The following is a 21,885-nucleotide window of genomic DNA, read 5'->3' as shown; positions in this document are numbered from 1 at the left end:
ATATCTTGCTGAACGGACTCCATAATGTCTGTCTTGTTGTATACACTAAAGCCAGTTCCTTGTGCTTGCCAGGCAGTGGGTGATGCTGTACCATCTCGTGTACAGGCCCAGAACACTGAAAAATCCTGCCCATAAAAATGGCAGACTGAGTAAATTGCTTGGAAGCAACCAATATTGACAGCAGGGATCTCAATACTTGGCTTTCAGACACATGTGAACTGATAATCTCCATATGTAAACCCAGATTTTGGGTACCCACCTGATATTGGACTGGAACAAGGGGGGAGATAGAGGGGGAGCTTCACACCTAAATCCAGTTGTTTCTTCCACTCAGAATCTACACCTGTCTCCCGACAGGAGTCATTGGAGAGGAATGAGACCCGCGTTTCCCCTGCTTCCCTTGTTTTCTCTCCGTTAAGGTCAATGTTTGTCCCAACACTCACCATGGCTCCCAGTACTTAAGAATCTGTACCTAGGTACCTTTGTATCAAAATGGTGCAATGTAGACACTTTTCACTGTACTCATTGAGACAATGAAGATAATTCTAATTCTCATTCTAATTCTAATTTGAATTTGAACTTGAATTTGATTTCTAATTCAAATTCAAATTCAGTAGCCCGCTCAGGGTTGACCCTGGTTCCTTGCCTGTTTCAGTCCCTCAGGGGATGTTGAACTTGTTAGAAAGCTTCACAAAGACCACCTGGTTGTCAGGCTGCATCAGTGTAAAGAAACTTGACACCATCCAGGACAAAGCAGCCGCTTGATTGGCCCCACATCCACAAACATCCACTCCCTCCCCCCACCGACGCTCAGTAGCAGCAGTGTGTACCATCTACAAGATGCCCTGCAGAAATTCACCAAAGATCCTCAGACAGCACCTTCCAAACCCACGACCACTTCCATCTAGAAGGACAAGGGCAGCAGATACATGGGAACACCACCCCCTGCAAGTTCCCCTCGGAGCCCCTCACCATCCTGACTTGGAAATATATCGCCGTTCCTTCAGTGTCACTGGGTCAAAATCCTGGAATTCCCTCCCTCAGGGCATTGTGGGCCAACACACGGACAGCAGCAGTTCAAGATGGCAGTTCACCCCCACCTTCTCAAGGGGCAACTAGGGATGGGGCAATAAATGCTAGGCCCAGTCTGTGACAAAATAAAAGAATCCTGTTGGGTTTAACCTTGCAGTGAAATGAAAGTGCACACCCAGTAGAGTGCCATTAGCCACCCACAGGCCTGGCCTCCCCGCTCCTCAGACTTACTTTTCCTTTCATGACATTACCTGGTCTGGACAGAACTGAGCAGCCTCTGATTCTCCACTTTTCCCAGCGATGCACGACACATCGAAGAGACTCTGCCTTACCCTGCAGGAGATATATGAGCCCGACTGGGATGGCAAGGATGAGCTGCTCCCCATCGTAGAGGTGAGTGAGATCTCCTGTGTTGGCCGACACTCTCTCTTTCAGCCTCTGCACGTCGTTGCCGGGACCTAACAGTGGGTGTTGGCTCCTCCGTTTGGAAACACATCAACGACCAGTGCTGACTCAGAGAGGCAGTTCAGCAAGAATGCCACTTGAATAAGCTTTTAAATTCGTGTTAGGAGGAAGAGTAGGGAGCTTATGGTGGAGCTGTGTACCACATTAGTGAGACCTCAGCTGGGGTACTGTGTGTAATTCTGGTCCCCACTCTATAGGAAGAATGTGATTACACTGGAGGGAGTGCAGAGGAGATTCACCAGGATGTTGCCTGGGATGGAGCATTTCAGCGCTGGAGAGAGGCTGGATACACTGGAGTTGTTTTCCTTAAAGCAGAGAAGGCTGAGTGAGGGTCTGATAGAGATGTAGAAAGTTCTGAAGGGAAGAGACAGGGTGGATAGAGAGAAACCTTTCCCCTTAACAGGGGGGTCGATAATTAGGGAGCACAGTTTTAAAGTGAGGAGCAGATGGTTTCGAGGGGGATTTGAAGAAACAGTGTTTCACCCAGAGGGTGGTGAGAATCTGGAACTCACTGCCTGAAGGGGCAGTGCAGACAGAAACCCTCAGCACATTTCAGAACCATTTAGATGAGCACTTGAAACGCCATAGCATACAAACCTACAGGTCACATGCTGGAAAACAGGATTAGAATAGATTGATGACTGGCATGAAAGCAATGGACCGAAGGGCCTTATTTCTGTGTTGTCAGATGCTCTCTGAGTCTGCTCAGTGATTCCGTCCACAAGATGGTGAGAGGACAGAGCACCATTTCACAAATCCTGAGGTGGTGGGACTGAGGTCTGGCAGGTCTGACGCTGTGCTCACACGTGCTTTTCCAAGGCCAGGAGAAATGGAGGGGCCGACTTCTTCTGCTGGTTTCCCTTCCCCCCCCACCTTGACCTCAGACTTTGTCCATGAGCCAGGCGGTTGCTGCAACACTCAATCTACCTTGTCTCGCCCTCCGCCCACGACCCTCTGGGTTTTGCCCTTGGATATTGAGGCCAAGGATTCCAGGATGATGTGGGAGGGGTTTGTCAGCTCTATCAGGTTGTCACAGTGACTAAACTTGTCAGGAAGCGGAGACGAGAGACGGGGTGAGACGGAGTGCCCTCACTGGTGGTATTCCTGAGCTCCGGGTGGAAACGCAAGGGGGGGATATCTGTGTTCCCGGTCCGACCTACATGTGACTCCAGACTCAAAGCAACATGGCTGCCTCTGGGAAATTAGGGATGGGCAAAATTGCTGGCCTAGCCTGGATCCTGTGAATGAATAAACTAAAACATAAATTATTGCTGCTTTTGATGGCTTGACTGTTAAACAAGCAGCAATTTGACCACTCGGAGATGTTCTATCCCTGAGCAGTAACAGCAAGGTTAAAGTTGGGCCCTTAAAGTTCCTTCAGGTCTTTAAATCCTGTTGGCAGAACAGTCCCAGTTGAACGTCTGGGATTGAGCTATGTGTTGTTCTGAAGGGACCAACTGTGGTAATTATGATGGAGTCAGAATCATTACATGCATGGGAGCAGGACAAAGAAACAGCAACATAGAGTCACAGAGATGTACGGCATGGAAACAAACCCTTCAGTCCAACTTGCTGACTAGATATCCTAAACTGATCTAGTTCCGTTTGTCAGCACTTGGCCCATATCCCTCTAAACCTTTCTTCATTTAAGCGACTCTTGGATTGACACATAGATGGTAGTACAATGCAGAGTATGTAGATTAGTCTGATCTTAGAGTAGGATAGAAGGCTGGCACAACATCGAGTCCCAAAGGGCCTGTACAGTGCTATACTGTTCTATGTTCTACATTCTTCATGTACCCATCCAGATGCCTTTTAAATGTTGCAATTGTACCAGCCTCCACCACATCCTCTGGCAGCTCATTCCATACACGTACCACCCTCTGTGTGAAAATGTTGCCCTTTAGGTCCCTTTTAAATCTTTCCCCTCTCACCTCAAACCTAAGCACTCTAGTTTTGGACTTCCCTACCCTGTAGAAAAGACCTTGTCTATCTACTCTACCCACGCCCCTCATGATTTTATAAACCTCAATAATGTCACCCCTCAGCCTCCGACGCTCCAGGGAAAACAGCCCCAGCCTATTCAGCCTCTCCCTTTAGCTCAAACCCTCCAACCCTAGCAACATCCTTGTAAGTGTTTTCTGAACCCTTTCAAGTTTCACAACATCTTTCTGATAGGAAGGAGACCAGAATTGAGTGCGGTATTCTAAAAGTGGCCTAACTAATGTCCTGTACAGTAGCACAGTGGCTTAGTGGCTAGCACTGCTGCCTCACAGCACAGGGACCCAGGTTTGATTCCAGCCTCAGGCAGGTCTGTGTGGAGTTTGCACATTCTGTACGGGTTTCCTCTGGGTGTTCCAGTTTCTTTCTGGAGTCAAAAGATGTGCAAGTTAAGGGGATTGGCTGTGATAAATTGCCCATAGTGTCCAGGGATGTGCAGGCTCAGTGGGTTCACCATGGGAAATGCAGGGTTTTGGGGTGACATTATCTTTGAATTTGAATTGAATTTGTTGTCACGTGTACTGAGGCACAGTGAAAAGCCTTGTCTTGCGAGCAATACAGGCAGATCACAGAGTTAAGTAGCATAGATAAGTAAATAATAGGTAAACAGCGGCAAAAACAAAAATACAAGCGAATGCTAAGAGTTTGTGAGTCCATTCAGTATTCGAACAACCGTAGGATAGAAACTGTTATGAAACCGGCTGGTGCATGTGTTCAGGCTTCTGTACCTTCTCCCTGATGGTAGAGGCTGTAGAAAAAACATTGTCAGGGTGGGATGGATCTTTGAGAACGTTGGCGGCCTTTCCTTGATAGAGGGCCTGGTAGATGGATTCTATAGATGGGAGGTTGGCCTTTGTGATTGTCCGGGCCGAGTTCACCACACTCTGTAACCGTCTCCGATCTTGAATGGTGCAGTTGCCATACCAGGTAGTGATACATCCAGACAGAATGCTCTCGATGGCACACCTATAAAAGTTGGTAAGGGTATTCGCCGTCATGCCAAATTTCCTCAGCTGCCTGGGGAAGAAGAGACGTTGTTGGGCCTTTGTAACCAGTGTGTCCACATGAAGAGTCCAGGGAAGCTTGTTGTGGATGACCACTCCCAGGAGCTTGACACTCTCCACTCGTTCCACCTCTGTGCTGTTAATGTGTAGTGGGGGGGCATGAGTAACATTGCGGCGAAAGTCAATAATGAGTTCCTTGGTTTGGGGGGTTAGTGTGGGCTGAATGGCCTGCTTCCACACTGCAAGGGTTCTATGACTGAACCAACTCCTGTTCTCAATTAATTAACCAATGAGCATCTTTGAGATTCAAGCGCAAAGCACAAACGTACATCAAGATCAACAAAGCAACACAACAGCATCTGTTGTGCCAACTGTAGCTTTTACGAGACTTTTGTAATTTCAGAATAATGACCTGCTGTGGGCGGACTATGAAGAGAAACTATCAGATCAGGCCCTGAGGACATTGGAGACCTACCTGAGCCAGTTCCCAGCATTTAAGGTGAGTCACAAGAGAGGACAGAAATATGTTCCCACTTACTTCTTTTGACAAAGTTGATCAGCCAATAAACGTTGTGTCGTAGGGCTGGTATCTCCACCAGTGAAAGCATTGAGAACCAGCGGTCATAGTGAACGAAACAAAAGCATTTCAATCCTTATTGAGAGTAACTGACCTTGGGGATTCATAAGACTATGAGATGGAGGAGCAGCAGGAGGCTATTCAGTCCATCGAGTCTGCTCCGCCATTCAATGAGGTCATGGTTGACCTGATACCCCCCCAACTAGGAGAAAGTGAGGACTGCAGATGCTGGATGCTGTGTTTTTCCAGCACCACACTTCTCAACTCTGATACCCCCCAACTCCCCTTTCTTGCCTTTTCCCCAATGCCCCTCAATTCCCCTTCCTGATTAAAAATTCCTCTGCCTTGAATATACTCACTGACCCAGCCCCGACAGCCCTCTGTGGGAAAGAATTCCACAGACTCACTCCCCTCTGAGAGAGGAAATTCCTCCTCATCTCTGTCTGCACTGGGGGACCTCTTATTCTGAGATTGTACCCTCTGTTTCCCATTGTGAGAGAGTCTAGGACCAACCTCTCCACATCCCCCCTGTCAAGTCCCCCAGGGAATCTTAGATGTTTCAATAAGGTCACCTCTCCTCCTTCTAAACCCCAATGAGTCCAGGCCCAACCTCCTCAACCTCTCCTCATGGGACAGTCCCTCCATACCCGGGATCAGCCGAGAGGACCTTCTCTGGGCTGCCTCCAATGTCAGTCTGTCTTTCCTCAGATAAAGGGACCCAAACCTGTTCACAGTATTCCAGCTGTGGTCTGACTGGTGTCTTATATAGATTTAGCAAATCCTCCCTATTTTTATACTCCATTCCCTTTGGAATAAAGAGCAACATTCCCTTGGCCTTCCTAGGTCGGAGAGGAGGGTGGAGCGGATAGGTGGGAAGGATGATGGACAGGTGGGACAGGTCATGAGGATGGTGCTGAGCTGGAAAGTTGGAACTGGGGTAAGGCGGGGGAAGGGGAAATGAGGGAATTGGTGAATTCCACATTGATGCCCTGGGATTGAAGGGTCCTGAGGCGGAAGATGAGGCGTTCTCCCTCCAGACGTCGGGTGGTGAGGGAGCGGCGATGGAGGAGGCCCAGGACCTGCATGTCCTCGGCAGAGTGGGAGAGGGAGTTGAAATGTTTGGCCACGGGGTGGTGGGGTTGATTGGTGCAGGTGTCCCAGAGAGGTTATCTGAAGCGCTCTGCGAGAGGGCGCCCAGTCTCCCCAATGTAGAGGAGACCACATCGGGCTATAGTTGACCGATAATTGTATTTGCCACCTTTGGTTTTGAAGATTACACTGGCAGTTTGTAGTCCTCTGGAACTTTTCCAGAATGTAAGAATTCCTGGCAGATTACAACCAGTGCACCCGCTATCTCTGTAGTTACTGCCTTTAGCATCCTAGGATGTCCCCCATCAAGTCCATGGGAATAATCTCTCTTTAGTTATGCAGTCATAAAGATGTACAACATAGAAACAGACCCTTCAGTCCAACTTGTTCATGCCGACTTGATATCCTCACCTAATCGAGTCCCATTTGCCAGTACTTGGCCCATATCTCTCTAAACCCTTCTTGTTCATATATCCAGATGCCTTTTAAATGCTGTAATTGTACCAGCCTCCACCACTTCCTCTGGCAGTTCATTCCATACATGCACCACCCTCTGTGTGAAAAAGTTGCCCCTAGGTCTCTTTTGAAATCTTTCCCCTCTCACCCTAAACCTATGCCCTCTAGTGTTGGACTCCCCTACCCTGGGAAAAAAAGACCCTTGACATTCACCTTATCTATGCCCCTCATGATTTCATAAACCTCTTCAACCTCCTACACTCCAGTATACCAGCCTTACCAGTCTATTTTTAAATCTCAAGCCCTCCACTCCCTAAACATCCAGGTAAAACTTATCTCAACCTTCTCCAGATTAATTAATCCTCCAGAAAACTCCAAAGAGTCCACCCCCACCACCTCCCCTACTGGTCTCTGACTGAAGAAACCCCTCATTCTCTCATTCCAAAATGGCCGCACCCTTATCCTGAGATTGTGTGTCCCCTGGTTCTCGATCCCTCAGCCAAGTGGAAACTTGCTTCTTGCTTCTCCCCTGTCAACCCCCAGCCAGACATTTGCAAGTTTCAATGATATCACCTCTCGTACTGCCAAATGCTGGAGGGTACAGGCCCAGTCTCCTCCATTTCTCCGTGTGTAGTAATCCCACTGTCCCAGGAATAACCGATGAAGCACTGCTGCATACCCTCCATGTCCTTCCTTCAGCCAGGACTGCCCACAATATGGCAGCTGGGTGAGATCTTGTACCATCGCAGTAACACATTTTTGCTCAAATCCGCTTGAAATAAATCTATTGTCTTCCTTCCTACTTACTTGCTCCCCTTGCCTGCTCGATTTCAGTGTTTTGAGAACAAAGAGATCCAGGTCCCTTTGAAAACAAGTGCTGTCCAATCTCTCCGTATTTAAGAAACACTCCGCACCTTTGTTGCTCTCTCCAAAGTGGAGCTTATCCTCATTATTTTGCATTTACCATGTTGCTCCCAGCCTGAGGGGAGGCATGATGGCTCAGTGGTTAGCATTGCTTCCTCACAGTGCTAGGGGGGACCCAACCTTAGATGACTGTGTGGAGTTTGCACGTTCTCCCCGTGTCTGCGTTGGTTTTCTCCGGGTGCTCCGGTTTTTCCCACAAACCAAAGATGTGCAGGTTAGGTGAATTGGCCATGGTAAATTGTCCCATAGTGCTCAGGGGTGTGTAAATTAGCTGCGCTAGTCAGGGGTAAATGTAGAGTAATAGTGTAGGGGACAGGGTCTGGATGGGCTACTCTTTGGAGGTAAAAACAATGACTGCAGATGCTGGAAACCAGATTCTGGATTTGTGGTGCTGGAAGAACACAGCAGTTCAGGCAGCATTCGAGGAGCAGCAAAATCGACATTTCGGGCAAAAGCCCTTCATCAGGAATACAGGCAGTGAGCCTGAAGCGTAGAGAGATAAGTGAGAGGAGGGTGGGGGTGGGGAGAAAGTAGCATATAGTACAATGGGTGAGTGGGGGAGGGGATGAAGGTGATAGGTCAGGGAGGAGTGGGTGGAGTGGATAGGTGGAAAAGGAGCTAGGCAGGTAGGACAAGTCATGGGGACAGTGCTGAGCTGGAAGTTTAGAACTAGGGTGAGGTGTGGGAAGGGGAAATGAGGAAACTGCTGAAGTCAGTTGGGTCAAATTACCTGTTTCCCCACTGTAGGGATTCCATGATTCGCCTCAAATTTTGTTTGCTCATTAAGCAGCTTGAGGATGTTTATCCTGTGAAGGACGATATACAAATGTAGTTGCAATGCAATAATTCCTTGAGAAACAAACATAACTGCCAGGGTTAATGCACAAGAACCAACTGCAGTTATGTCCCAGGGAGGTTAGTGTGGAGGCCGAGTGAATATTGAACCTGAGCTTGTTCTCGATCCATCAGAAGCGCATTGCGAAACGAGGGCGTAAGCTGGTGGACTATGACAGCTGCCGACATCACCTTGAATCTCTGCATAGTGCCAAGAAGAAAGATGAAGCGAAGATCACAAAGGTAACTCGGCGACAGTTTAATCTCAGTGGTCAGCTTTGGCCCTTACATCCTGTCAGATCCTGCCACCCTATCACCGGGACTTGTGGTTGATGAGATTTCTAGACAACGGCGAACACAATGAATGGCCTGATGGGAGGGTTGTTGGAAAGCGGGACCGCTGTCCATGTTTCTTGCCCTACTCTCATCAGGACAGAATCGCAAGAATGCCAGATCCCAAAGGGAACAACAATATATACCTCATGGGAAAAGGGTGCTGATTGGTTTTCAAGTGGACTGCTATTAGTAGAAGCATTGCCATGGAAAATACACCAAGGAGCAGTTAACTGTCAATGTTTTGTTGAATTCAAACCAGTCAAGTTGACTGAATTTAAATCTACAAGATGCACTGCAGCAACTCTTTATAGCTCTGACAACAATGCCTTCCCAATCCTTTATGATTACCATGCAGAAGGACAAGGGCAGCAGATACATGGGAACACCACCCCTTGCAAGTTCCCCTCCAAGCCCCTCACCATCCTGACTTGGAAATACATCGCCGTTCCTTCAGTGTCCCTGGGTCAAAATCCTGGAATTCCCTCCCTCAGGGCATTGTGGACATGGACTGCAGCGATTCAAGATGGCAGCTCACCCCCACCTTCTCAAAGGGGCACAGGCAATAAATGCTGGGCCCTATCCAGTGAATAAGTTGAGAAGACAGGTTGACAGTTAACTGTTCCCTGGTGCGTTTTCCATGGCAACCTCTCGACCAATCTGAGTCTCCTTGCCAACCAATCAGCAACCTATTGGCATGCAGTATCAAAAGTTGTTCTGAGATTGGGTGATTCTTGCGATTCTGTCCTGATGCGAGTAGGACAGAAAGCATTTTTTCAGCACTGCTCAAGATCTGCACAACCAAGAGGATTATAAATCAAACAGAAAATATTCAGGACACTCAAATGCAGGTCAGACAAACTCTGTGGAGAACTCAACAGAGACAGCATTTCAGGGTAAAGGAAGTACTGGAAGATGCTGTGGATGGAGTTTGTTGAGTAATAGATGTGTCTGGGGTGGACAAACGCCGTTACATTCTAGGCTGCTTATCTTTCAGGCAGAAGAGGAGTTTGTCAACGCCCAGAATGAGTTTGAAGAGCTGAATGCTCAACTTCGTGAGGAGCTCCCTGAGCTGTGGAACAGGTATGGTCTGCTTTTGGGATCAGGGAGCGTTTGCTCACAAAGAACATCATGAACGGATCACCCTCAGGCAGTGCATGCAGGGGCTGGTTACAGTGGCGTGACCCTGAACTACCCCATAAATCCATTTGCAGAGTTGGAACTCTGAATGGTTGAGGATGGGGAGACATGTAGGGGAAACAAGGCTGTTGAAATGTTGATGTCTGCTCCACGAATGCAATGTTTAACTCCAGCTTTGGTCAGGGCTTGACAGGCTGTACACCAATAGTGGCATGGCCTATTCACTAACCTGCACAACTTTGGATTGTGGGAGGAAACTGGAGCACCCGGTGGAAACCCACGCAGACATGGGGAGAATGTGCAAACTCCACACAGACAGTCACCCGAGGCTGGAATCGAACCTGGGTTGCTGGCACTGTGAGGCAGCAGTGCTAACTACTGAGCCACCATGCCATCCAGCTGGAATTAAGAGTATAATGATGAATGTGAAACTATTGCTGATTGCTGGAAAAACACATCTGGTTCACTAATGTCCTTGAGGGAAGGAAACTGCTATCCTTACCTGGTCTGGCCTAGATGTGACTCCAGACCCACAGCAATGTGGTTGACTCTTAACGACCCTTTGGGGTGGCAACAAATGCTGGCCGAGCCAGTGATGCCCTCATCGTGTTAATGAATTTTTTAAAAATCCAGAGAAGGTCCACTCGGCTGATCCCGGGTATGGAGGGACTGTCCCATGAGGAGAGGTTGAGGAGGTTGGGCCTGGACTCATTGGGGTTTAGAAGAATGAGAGGTGACCTTATTGAAACATCCAGGATTCCCTGGGGGACTTGACAGGGGGGATGTGGAGAGGTTGTTTCCCCTTGTGGGAGAGAGTCTAGGACCAGAGGGTACAATCCCAGAATAAGGGGTCACCCATTGCAGACAGAGATGAGGAGGAATTTCCTCTCTCAGAGGGGAGTGAGTCTGTGGAATTCTTTCCCACAGAGGGCTGTCGGGGCTGGGTCAGTGAGTATATTCAAGGCTGAGACAGAGAGATGTTTAATCAGGAAGGGGAATGGAGGGGTGATGGGGAAAAGGCAGGAAAGTGGGCGTGAGAATTGTGTTGATAGTTTACCCACCTCTGAACCAGGAGTTCTGGATTCAAGATCCCCCTTCTCTAGAGGTGTGTAGTAACATCTCTGAGCTGCTGATAAGGAAAGTGCCAAAAAAACGCAGCCAATGAATGTGGGAGCAGGCTTGATGGGCTGAATGGCCTACGTCTGCTCTGTCGTTATATGGTCTTAACACCCAAGAAATGCCCTTGTGTGCCTTGGCGCAGTGGCATTGCCTTTGCTACCACCTTGTGAGCAAGCCGAGCTCGAAGCAGTGGTTTGAGATTTCTATTTTCTGGATTAGTGGTGCTGGAAGAGCACAGCAGTTCAGGCAGCATCCAAGGAGCTTCTAAATCGACGTTTCGGGCAAAAGCCCTTCATCAGGAATAAAGGGAGAGAGCCTGAAGCGTGGAGAGATAAGCTAGAGGAGGGTGGGGGTGGGGAGAAAGTAGCATAGAGTACAATGGGTGAGTGGGGGAGGGGATGAAGGTGATAGGTCAGGGAGGAGAGGGTGGAGTGGATAGGTGGAAAAGGAGATAGGCAGGTAGGACAAGTCCGGTCAAGTCATGGGGACAGTGCTGAGCTGGAAGTTTAGAACTAGGGTGAGGTGTGGGAAGGGGAAATGAGGAAACTGTTGAAGTCCACATTGATGCCCTGGGGTTGAAGTGTTCCGAGGCAGAAGTTGAGGCGTTCTTCCTCCAGGCGTCTGGTGGTGAGGGAGCGGCGGTGGAGGAGGCCCAGGACCTCCATGTCCTCGGCAGAGTGGGAGGGGGAGTTGAAATGTTGGGCCAGGGGGCGGTGTGGTTGATTGGTGCAGGTGTCCCGGAGATGTTCCCTAAAGCGCTCTGCTAGGAGGGGACCAGTCTCCCCAATGTAGAGGAGACCGCATCGGGAGCAACAGATACAATAAATGATATTAGTGGACGTGCAAGTAAAACTTTGATGGATATGGAAGGCTCCTTGAGGGCCTTGGATGGAGGTGAGGGAGGAGGTGTGGGCGCAGGTTTTGCAATTCCTGCGGTGGCAGGGGAAAGTGCCAGGAAAGGAGGGTAGGTTGTAGGGGGGCATGGACCTGACCAGGTAGTCACGGAGGTAACGGTCTTTGCGGAAGGCGGAAAGGGGTGGGGAGGGAAATATATCCCTGGTGGCGGGGTCTGTTTGCAGGTGGCGGAAATGTCGGCGGATGATTTGGTTTATGCGAAGGTTGGTAGGGTGGAAGGTGAGCACCAGGGGCATTCTGTCCTTGTTACGGTTGGAGTGGTGGGGTCTGAGGGCGGAAGTGCGGGATGTGGACGAGATGCGTTGGAGGGCATCTTTAACCACGTGGGAAGGGAAATTGCGGTCTCTAAAGAAGGAGGCCATCTGGTGTGTTCTGTGGTGGAACTGGTCCTCCTGGGAGCAGATACGGCAGAGGCGGAAGAATTGGGAATACGGGGTGGCATTTTTGCACGAGGTAGGGTGGGAAGAGGTGTAATCCAGGTAGCTGTGGGAGTCGGTGGGTTTGCAAAAAATGTCAGTGTCAAGTCGGTCGTCACTAATGGAGATGGAGAGGTCCAGGAAGGGGAAGGAAGTGTCAGAGATGGTCCAGGCAAATTTAAGGTCAGGGTGGAATGTGTTGGTGAAGTTGATGAATTGCTCAACCTCCTCACGGGAGCACGAGGTGGCACCAATGCAGTCATCAATGTAGCGGAGGAAGAGGTGGGGAGTGGTGCCGGCGTAATTACGGAAGATCAACTGCTCTACGTAGCCAACAAAGAGACAGACATAGCTGGGGCCCATACGTGGGCTATCCCTTTGGTCTCGAGGAAGTGGGAGGATTCAAAGGAGAAATTGTTAAGGGTGAGGACCAGTTCGGCCAAACGAATGAGAGTGTCGGTGGAGGGGTACTGTTGGGGACGTCTGGAGAGGAAAAAATGGAGGACTTGGAGGCCCTGGTCATGGCGGATGGAGGTGTAGAGGGATTGGATATCCATGGTGAAGATGAGGCGTTGGGGGCTGGGGAAACGGAAGTCTTGGAGGAGGTGGAGGGCGTGGGTGGTGTCTCGAACGTATGTGGGGAGTTCCTGGACTAGGGGGGATAGGACAGTGTCGAGGTAGGTAGAGATGAGTTCAGTGGGGCAGGAGCATGCTGAGACAATGGGTCGGCCAGGGTGGTCAGGCTTGTGGATCCTGGGAAGGAGGTAGAACCGGGCAGTGCGGGGTTCCCGGACTATGAGGTTGGAAGCTGTGGGTGGGAGATCTCCTGAGGTGATGAGGTTCTGTATGGTCTGGGAGATGATGGTTTGGTGATGGGGGGTGGGGTCATGGTAGAGGGGTCAGTAGGAAGAGGTGTCCTTGAGTTGACGTTTGGCTTCAGCGGTGTCGAGGTCAGTGCGCCAGCCTACCACTGCGCCCCCTTTATCCGGTGGCTTGATGGTGAGGTTGGGATTGGAGCAGAGGGATTGGATGGCTGCGCGTTGTGAGGGTGAGAGGTTAGAGTGGGGGAGGGAGGTAGACAGGTTGAGGTGGTTAATGTCCCGGCGGCAGTTGGAAATGAAGAGGTCGAGGGCAGGTACCTTCGCATAAACCAAATCATCCGCTGACATTTCCGCCACCTCCAAACAGACCCCACTACCAGGGATATATTTCCCTCCCCACCCCTTTCCGCCTTCTGCAAAGACCGTTCCCACCGTGACTACCTGGTCAGGTCCACACCCCCCTACAACCCACCCTCCCATCCTGGCACTTTCCCCTGCCACCGCAGGAACTGTAAAACCTGTGCCCACACCTCCTCCCTCACCTCTATCCAAGGCCCTAAAGGAGACTTCCACATCCATCAAAGTTTTACTTGCACATCCACTAATATCATTTATTGTATCCGTTCTCCCGATGCGGTCTCCTCTACATTGGGGAGACTTGCCGCCTCCTAGCAGAGCGCTTTAGGGAACATCTCTGGGACACCCGCACCAATCAACCACACCGCCCCATGGCCCAACATTTCAACTCCCCCTCCCACTCTGCCGAGGATATGGAGGTGCTGGGCCTCCTCCACCGCCGCTCCCTCACCACCAGACGCATGGAAGAAGAACGCCTCATCTTCCGCCCCGGAACACTTCAACCCCAGGGCATCAATGTGGACTTCAACAGCTTCCTCATTTCCTCTTCCCCCACCTCATCCTAGTTTCAAACATTCCAGCTCAGCACTGTCCCCATGACTTGTCCTACCTGCCTATCTCCTTTTCCACCTATCCACTCCACCCTCTCCTCCCTGATCTATCACCTTCATCCCCTCACCCACTCACCCATTGTACTCTATGCTACTTTCTCCCCACCCCACCCTCCTCTAGCTTATCTCTCCACGCTTCAGACTCACTGCCTTTATTCCTGATGAAGGGCTTTTGCCCGAAACGTCGATTTCGAAGCTCCTTGGATGCTGCCTGAACTGCTGTGCTCTTCCAGCACCACTAATCCAGAATCTGGTTTCCAGCATCTGCAGTCATTGTTTTTACCTCTGAGATTTCTATTGCCTGGCCTCTGGTAACTAGAGAGGTAGAATTGAGTTCCGAGGTGTCCTCGGAAAACTGGGGCAGAGAGAAGAATTGTTTAAAACGTGGCAGGTATAAGTCATTACAGGGGAGTTTCACACTCAGTCTGTTTCAGAGGACTCATTGAATTGAATGGGAATGGTTCTTCGGCTGGTTCTCTCTACACATGAAGTATGCAGCTGTGTCCACTTTGTGGCACTCTCAGCCCTGGATTTATCTCGAATGGTGTAACAGCTGATCATAATTTCTGTTTTAACAGCCGCATTGGATGCTACGTGACAATATTTCAGAACATGTCCAACTTACGGGATATCTTTTATCAGGAAATGAGCAAGGTAGGCATGGAGCTGGTTTAAATAGTCAGGAGAGGCACAATAATGTGAAACTGCATGAGAAAGCACTGATTAAGCAATGCCGAAAAATGCAGCAGTCTCACTGTGTACAACTCTGTATCTAACCCCGTGCTGTCCCTGCCCTGGGAGAGTTTGATGGGGTGAAAATGTAGAGAGAGCTTTACTCTGTATCTAACCCCGTGCTGTCCGTGTCCTGGGAGAGTTTGATGGGGGACAGTGTAGAGTGAGCTTTGCTCTGTATCTAACCCTGTGCTGTCCCTGTCCTGGGAGTGTTTGATAGGGGGACAATGTAGAGAGAGCCTTACTCTGTATCTAACCCCGTGCAGTCCCTATCCTGGGAGTGTTTGATGGGGGGGACAGTGTAGAGAGAGCTTTACTCTTTATCTAACCCTGTGCTGTCCCTGTCCTGGGAGTGTTTGATGGGGGCAGTGGAGAGACACTTTTACTCTATATCGAACCTGATGATGAATGTTTTGTTCTTTTTCCAGTTCTGTTAATTAAAGTGATGTTGAGGGTGCTGTCTCTGGGATTGAGTGACCTGTTAGTTTTGGTTTCCTGTTGTTGCAATCTGAGTTGCTGTCACTCCTCAGTTGCGGATAAACGTGGTTTGCTGTGTCAGTGGTGCTCCTCAAGTTCAGTACATTGTTTTTGCAGCTGAACCAGAGCCTCTACTCTGTGATGACCAAACTGGAGAAGCAGCACAGTACCACGGTGTTTATTGTGAAGGGCGTGGCTAGGTAAGTCAGGACAAGTCGCCGCTGCAGCAACGTCATGTCCCGTGTCGTCAGATTTGAAAGCAGCTCGGCCTTTGTATGCATGTCCCTGTTCACCCGCCCTTCCGTCTCCCAAGCACTGCTCCCTCAGCTCAAACTGCTTTCCTTCCCACTCTTTGTTTCCAACTCGCTTTTACCTCTTTCCAGTTCACTGCATTGGCATGGGACCTTGGCCCCACTGTCATTCGATGTCATCACTCAATCAATGTATCACTGGTGCCTCATTGTTCTGCATCTCCACCTTCTCCCCCCAATCCTCCTCCCCTCCTCTTCCCCAACAGACTTTCTCCTCCTTCATGATGCTGTGATGAGCATCTCCCCATGAGTCTCTTGCACTGCTGCCAACAATCTCCCTGATCTGGCTCTGGCCCCGTTCTGTGGTTGCACATCATCGACACCCTTCCTCTCTCCTCAGTCACAATGTTCCTCTCCAGGGCAGATGTAAAGTTTGTTCCTTCCTTTCCTTCCCAAAATGGGTTCCACATTCCTCTTCATTTCTTGTGCATGATATCAGCGCAATACAATATCCTCCTTCTTGCCCCTTTGATCTGTTGCACCCCTCATGTGGTCTCAGTTTCTTTGTTCCCCTTGTCATAAATCTGCCTTCCTGTTAGTCTCTGATTTCCACCCTCTCCCGGGGTTGTCTGCCTCCCTTTTCCTGTACATTTCATTAAATTTGGAACCTGGTGTTCAGTTTCTTCTCCTTTCTGGCCATTTTCAGTCACATTTGGCTGGAGCATCTGCAGCAGAGGAGCATGTTGTATTCTCAATGCTCCAGCTCTCCCATCCTGTCAATAATTCTGAACCCATTCTGACAGTAATGAGGCAAGACTTAAGACTTTGTTCTTATTTCCATCATGTCTCAATTGTAAGAACTCCTCGTTCAGCTTCTCCATTCATTTGAGAACACTGGGGTGATTGTGGAACACATGTAAAACTGTATTTGCAAACTGCAGACCATCATTCACAACTACAGTGTTCAAAATGCCAAACATTGAGAAAGGTTGCCTGGGTGACTCTGTCACTGCCTCCACCGTAGCCTTGTGTCACGGTGGCTCGGTGGTTAGCACTGCTGCCTCACAGCGCCAGGGACCTGGGTTTGATTCCAGCCTTGGGTGACTGTCTGTGTGGCGTTTACACTTTCTCCCTGTGTCTGTGTGGGTTTCCTCTGGGTGCTCCAGTTTCCTCCTGCAGTCCAAAGATGTGCAGGTCAGGGTAGATTGGCCATGCTAAATTGTCCTATAGTGTCCAGGGATGTGCAGGTTAGGGTGGATTGGCCATGCTAAATTGTCCTATAGTGTCCAGGGATGTGCAGGTTAGGGTGGATTGGCCATGCTAAATTGTCCCATAGTGCCCAGAGATGTGCAGGTTAGGGTGGATTGGCCGTGCTAAATTGTCCCATAGTGCCCAGGGATGTGCAGGTTAGGGTGGATTGGCCATGCTAAATTGTCCCATAGTGCCCAGGGATGTGCAGGTTAGGGTGGATTGGCTATGCTAAATTGTCCCATAGTGTCCAAAGATGTGCAGGTTAGGATAGATTGACCATGCTAAATTGTCCCATAGTGCCCAGCGATGTGCAGGTTAGGGTGGATTGGCCATGCTAAATTGTCCCATAGTATCCAGGGATGTGCAGGTTAGGGTGGATTGGCCGTGCTAAATTGTCCCATAGTGCCCAGGGATGTGCAGGTTAGGGTAGATTGGCCATGCTAAATTGTCCCATAGTGTCCAGGGATGTGCAGGTTAGGGTGGATTGGCCATGCTAAATTGTCCCATAGTGTCCAGGGATGTGCAGGTTAGGGTGGATTGGCCATGCTAAATTGTCCCATAGTGCCCAGGGATGTGCAGGTTAGGGTGGATTGGCCATGCTAAATTCCCCTGTTGTGTCCAGGGATGTGTAGTCTGTGTGGGTTTACTATAGGAAATGTAGGGTTACTGGGCTGGCTCTTCAGTGAGGACTTGATGGGCTGAATGTCCACACTGTCAGGATTCTGTGTAGACAGCTTTCCCCAGTCAATATGCTGGTGAATCTCCTCTGCACCCTCTCCAGTGCAATCACATGAATAATTTTATTGTCATGTATACTTTACAGTAAGAATACAATAAAATAGTGAAAAGCTATCATTTGTTGTCATGATTTGGTGCCATTTTGAATAATTTAAAAATAAGGAGAAAAAGAAGAATGAAGTAAGTTAATGAGGGTCTGTCAGTCCTGAACCAGCTTAACACCATCTATGACTATCTCTCCTCTGCTGCTATAGGCTCCCTATCATGCGGAGAACTGCACACTGTACTCCAGCTGTGGCCTAACTAATATATATAAAGCTCCAAAAATCACCGTCCCACTCTTCTCTTCAACATCTTGCCTCATGAAGAGTATGCCATATGCCCTCTTAACCAGCTTACCGACCTGTCCTGCTGCTTTCTATGGATATGCACGCCAAGTTCCGTCTGATCCACTGTCCTTCCGAGAGCCCCACCATTCATCGTGTATTCCCTTGCTGTGTTAATCCTCCCAAAATTGCCTAAACGTCCTCCAGAAGGCCATCTCCCCACTGCCTCCGTCCCAGCAACGAGATGAATGAGCCTGAATTCTCACCTTCTTTTGGCTCCTCTCTCTGGGCGGCGCCAGGTGGTTGCATCTTGTCCTTTTACCCGAATGGCTAGTTCCTGGTGTGAGGCATGTTTGCCATTAAGCTCCGCACTGGAGTTCTGTAGCACTGCCATCCAATCAGGGAGCTGAGGCCGATTCGAGTGTCGTCACCAGAGAAACGTAGAAAATGGGAGTAGGAGGAGGCCTTTCGGTCCTTTGCGTTTGCTCTAATATTCAATCTGACCATCCAACCCTGTCTCTACTTTGTTCCCCCATACCCTTTGATCCCTTTAGTCCTAAGAACTATATCTAAGTCAAGCTGGAGTCTTCACTGTACGATCTATACGGCTCAGGTGTGACGTTGCTATCACTTTAACAACGTTATTTTGTCTTTGGGTTTTTTTTAAAAGAGGTCATAAAGGCAGAGGTACCGATGGGTCTAAAACAGAGCTTGTTTAACAATGGCAGGGGTGTGGCCAGTTCTCCCAGTTCAGATTTTTTTCTAGCTTGGTTTAGCTGTGGCAGTCACAAGATGCTGGGTCCAGGAAAGGTTGCAAGCTTCAGCAGATGATTCCTGACTGACTTTCTCTCTGAAATCTCTCTTTGGGTGTTGTACCCTCCTGCCTGTAAAAATCTGTGTTTCAGTTTTTGCCAAGGGATGTGTTTATGGGACATTATGGGAATTGTACAGCTCCTTTGTTAATTTGCTGTAAAGGATCGGTTTTCCAATAGTCGTCATTCTAAATTCTGTTTTCTTTTGCTCACACTTCAACTGTAGTGTTTAAATAAATTCTGTTTTGCTGAGTGTCTTAACCAGCTGCCTGGAATACCCACTTCACATCTGCTTTAAAAATAAGACAACATTAGGGTCCAGGCTACCTTCTTAAAATATTTTGAGGAGGTCTGGCCTGGTCCATAACACAGCAACCTCCTTCCTGAGCTAACATCCGAATGTGATGGCTTTTATTAACATTGTCGATCGTCCAATGAGAGCCACAAACAAAAACATGAGGTACCTGTGCCTTTCTCTGTTACAGCAACAGGCGTTCATTGATTATCTCGTCACCAGTCAATCCGGCCAGTCGACTTTCAATCTCGTCGGAGAGTGGCCTTACGCTAACTTCGGCCACCACTGCTCTGCCAAAGGAAGAGGCAGTGCCTCCTGGTGCCCCATCCTCCACTGAAGCTACACGGGCACCACCAGTGGCACCTAGTGAGGAAGCCCCTGAAGCAGCTGAGCCACACGAAGACCCGCTGCCCGCTACTGCGTCGCCGCCCATCAAAACTCCGAAACCTCTTCCCCGCTTATCAATAAGCAAGGCTGAGCCCCTGGACCTCCCTTCTCCTGATGCACAATCCCCTCTTGCCTTACCTCAAGACACCTCAGCCTCTATTGATCTGGAACCTGCTGAGGAGCCTGGAGATTCGAGGTCAGAGTCCCCCGCCAAGATCGTCGAAGCCCCTCAAAGTGACCCCTCTCCAGCAGAAGCAACACCGGGCGCCGGGTCCAGCGATGAATCGACCACTGACGGAGCATGCTCAGAAGCCTTGGCCATCAATACACCCCTGTCACTGGAAACCTCATCCACTGTGAGTATTGACGCTGGGGGCAAGGACACCAGTACAGCCGTTGAGGAATTAGGTCTCTCGTCCTCGCTGTCGCCTCTGAGTCCATCAGTGGATCCAGCCCCAGCTCCTCACTCAGCCCCGTTGACTGGGGAAGTATCCCTGATGCCAAGTGATGCCCTTGAACTCTCGCCAGCCGTGTCTTCGGATGCCGCAGCTCCTTCTGGAAGTCAAGCGCAGGATTCAGAGGCCCAAGCTTCACCCTTGATGGAAGAGCGGGCATCATCTGAGCTGGCTCCCCAGGCCGGCCCTATAACCTCGAAGGGAGAACCTGGAGGCCAGATCTTGAATGAGGCCTTGTCCTCTCCTGCGGAAAATACAGTCAACGAGGCGACCGGTCCAAGTGACCCTCCAGCTCCTGAGGTGCCGCAGACTTGTAGCGAGGAAATCACGGCGTGTAATGCTCCGAGGGAAGGCCCCGTCCTTTCAGCTCGCCTTCGAGAAAATGATACTTTGAGCTCGACAGAAGATGGCTCCCAGGACACGCCCGCGCCTTGTGAGGCCGCCATGACCTCTGACCCAGCGTCACCTCAGGTAAGAGGGATAGAGACATCGAGTTTCTGGCCATGCCCACATGAGGTAAGTCCAGCCCTACTCTTGCGCTGATGAAAGAAAATCGGAGTCATTCCATCGTCGTGGATTGCAAATGTGCAGCACAGGCTGTGGCTGATGCCTGAGATTGTCTTGGTTTGAAGGCAATGGATATGGCGACCTCCAGTGGGTCAATGACACCCATGTATTTCAGGTAGCTTGGAGTTTACCACATTCCAGTATCAAACGTGTGCGAACGTTTTTCTTTTAAAGGACATTACAAATACGTAGATCACTCAATCCCCTCTGACACCGTTCTTTGAGGAAGCACATCTCTTCAGTTCCCACTGCTTTTTTTCTTTATCTTAAAAGCTTCTGTTCTTCTGTCCAAGTCTGAGCCATTCCACTCTCTTATCGTTCGATGCATCCCTTCACTTCTCCCCTCTCGAAGTCCTCAGCTCTCCCATTCCTTGCTTCCCGAACCTTTGACCCTCCTCAAGTTGCCTTCTCTCGGGCACGCTGAGAGGACAGGTCCTTCCCTCAGAGTGTTAGATGCCGCAATTTCCCCACTACACGTCTGTGGCACCTCAGGAGCTGGAGGGTCACTTGGACCAGTTGCCTCTTAGATTACTTAGATTAGATTTAGATTTTTGTGTTATACTTAGATTACTTACAGTGTGGAAACAGGCCCTTCGGCCCAACAAGTCCACACCGACCCGCCAAAGCGCAACCCACCCATTCCCCTACATTTACCCCTTACCTAACACTACGGGCAATTTAGTATGGCCAATTCACCTGACCTGCACATCTTTGGACTGTGGGAGGAAACCGGAGCACCTGGAGGAAACCCACGCAGACACGGGGAGAACCTGCAAACTCCACACAGTCAGTCGCCTGAGTCGGGAATTGAACCCGGGTCTCTAGCGCTGTGAGGCAGCAGTGCTAACCACTGTGCCACCGTGCTGCCCACCGTGCCTCGTCGACTGTATTTTCCTCAGGGGAGGACAAGGCTTCACTCAAGGCCTGGGCTTCGGGTCCTCCTTCTGAAGTTATGGGGCATGCCCATGGAGCCACCTCAGATGATGCCCGCTGTTCTGTCAAGGGTGGCATCCCAAGTGGACTCCCTTGTGGGTGCACCTACTGCTTCACTCTGTTGGCATCCTTTCATGGGGACGGGACAGTGAAGTACTCCGCAAACAGGAAAACGGAGCGCCTCATCCCAATCTCCGATTGACCTTTCCACCCTGTATTTACGGGAGCTATTGTAGGGCCAGAGAGTCATACAGCATGGAAACAGACCTTTCCATCCAACCAGCCCATGCCGACCATAAGCCCCAAACTAAACTAGTCCCACCTGCCTGCTCCTGGCCCATATCCCTCCAACCCTTTCCTATTCATGTCCTTATCCAAATGTGTTTTAAATGTTGTAATTGTACCCACATCTACCACTTCCTCAGGAAGTTCATTCCCCACATGAACCTGTGTAAAACAACACATTGCCACTCATGTCTTTTTGAAATCTTTCTCCTGTCACCACAAAAATATGCCCCCGAGTGTTGAAATCCTCACCTTAGCGAAAATACCCCTGCCATTTACCTT

The 21,885-nt window shown here is 49.7% G+C and overlaps 1 protein-coding gene across 4 annotated transcripts in view; it reads left to right on the top strand.

Moving 5' to 3' along the window:
• Positions 1–21,885, top strand: part of LOC122543269 (myc box-dependent-interacting protein 1-like) — an 89,923-nt gene that overhangs the window by 55,572 nt on the left and 12,466 nt on the right. For all 4 annotated transcript variants that reach the window (XR_015755753.1, XM_087985573.1, XM_087985572.1 and 1 more), the window contains 7 exons: positions 1,331–1,425; positions 4,906–5,001; positions 8,518–8,625; positions 9,713–9,798; positions 14,673–14,748; positions 15,421–15,503; positions 19,167–20,289. Coding sequence is in view for 3 of the 4 variants with exons in the window: in XM_087985573.1 (XP_087841699.1) it covers positions 1,331–1,425; positions 4,906–5,001; positions 8,518–8,625; positions 9,713–9,798; positions 14,673–14,748; positions 15,421–15,503; positions 19,167–20,289 (1,667 nt within the window). In the remaining variant the exon portion in view is untranslated. The remainder of the gene's footprint in view (positions 1–1,330; positions 1,426–4,905; positions 5,002–8,517; positions 8,626–9,712; positions 9,799–14,672; positions 14,749–15,420; positions 15,504–19,166; positions 20,290–21,885) is intronic.

The sequence above is a fragment of the Chiloscyllium plagiosum genome, unplaced genomic scaffold (genome assembly GCF_037043375.1).
Source record: "Chiloscyllium plagiosum isolate Xiang-an unplaced genomic scaffold, Cpla_swu_hap1 HiC_scaffold_53X, whole genome shotgun sequence".
Classification (NCBI taxonomy): domain Eukaryota; kingdom Metazoa; phylum Chordata; class Chondrichthyes; order Orectolobiformes; family Hemiscylliidae; genus Chiloscyllium; species Chiloscyllium plagiosum.
Note: the sequence above shows the minus strand (reverse complement) of the source record. Positions and strands in the feature narration are given on the sequence as shown.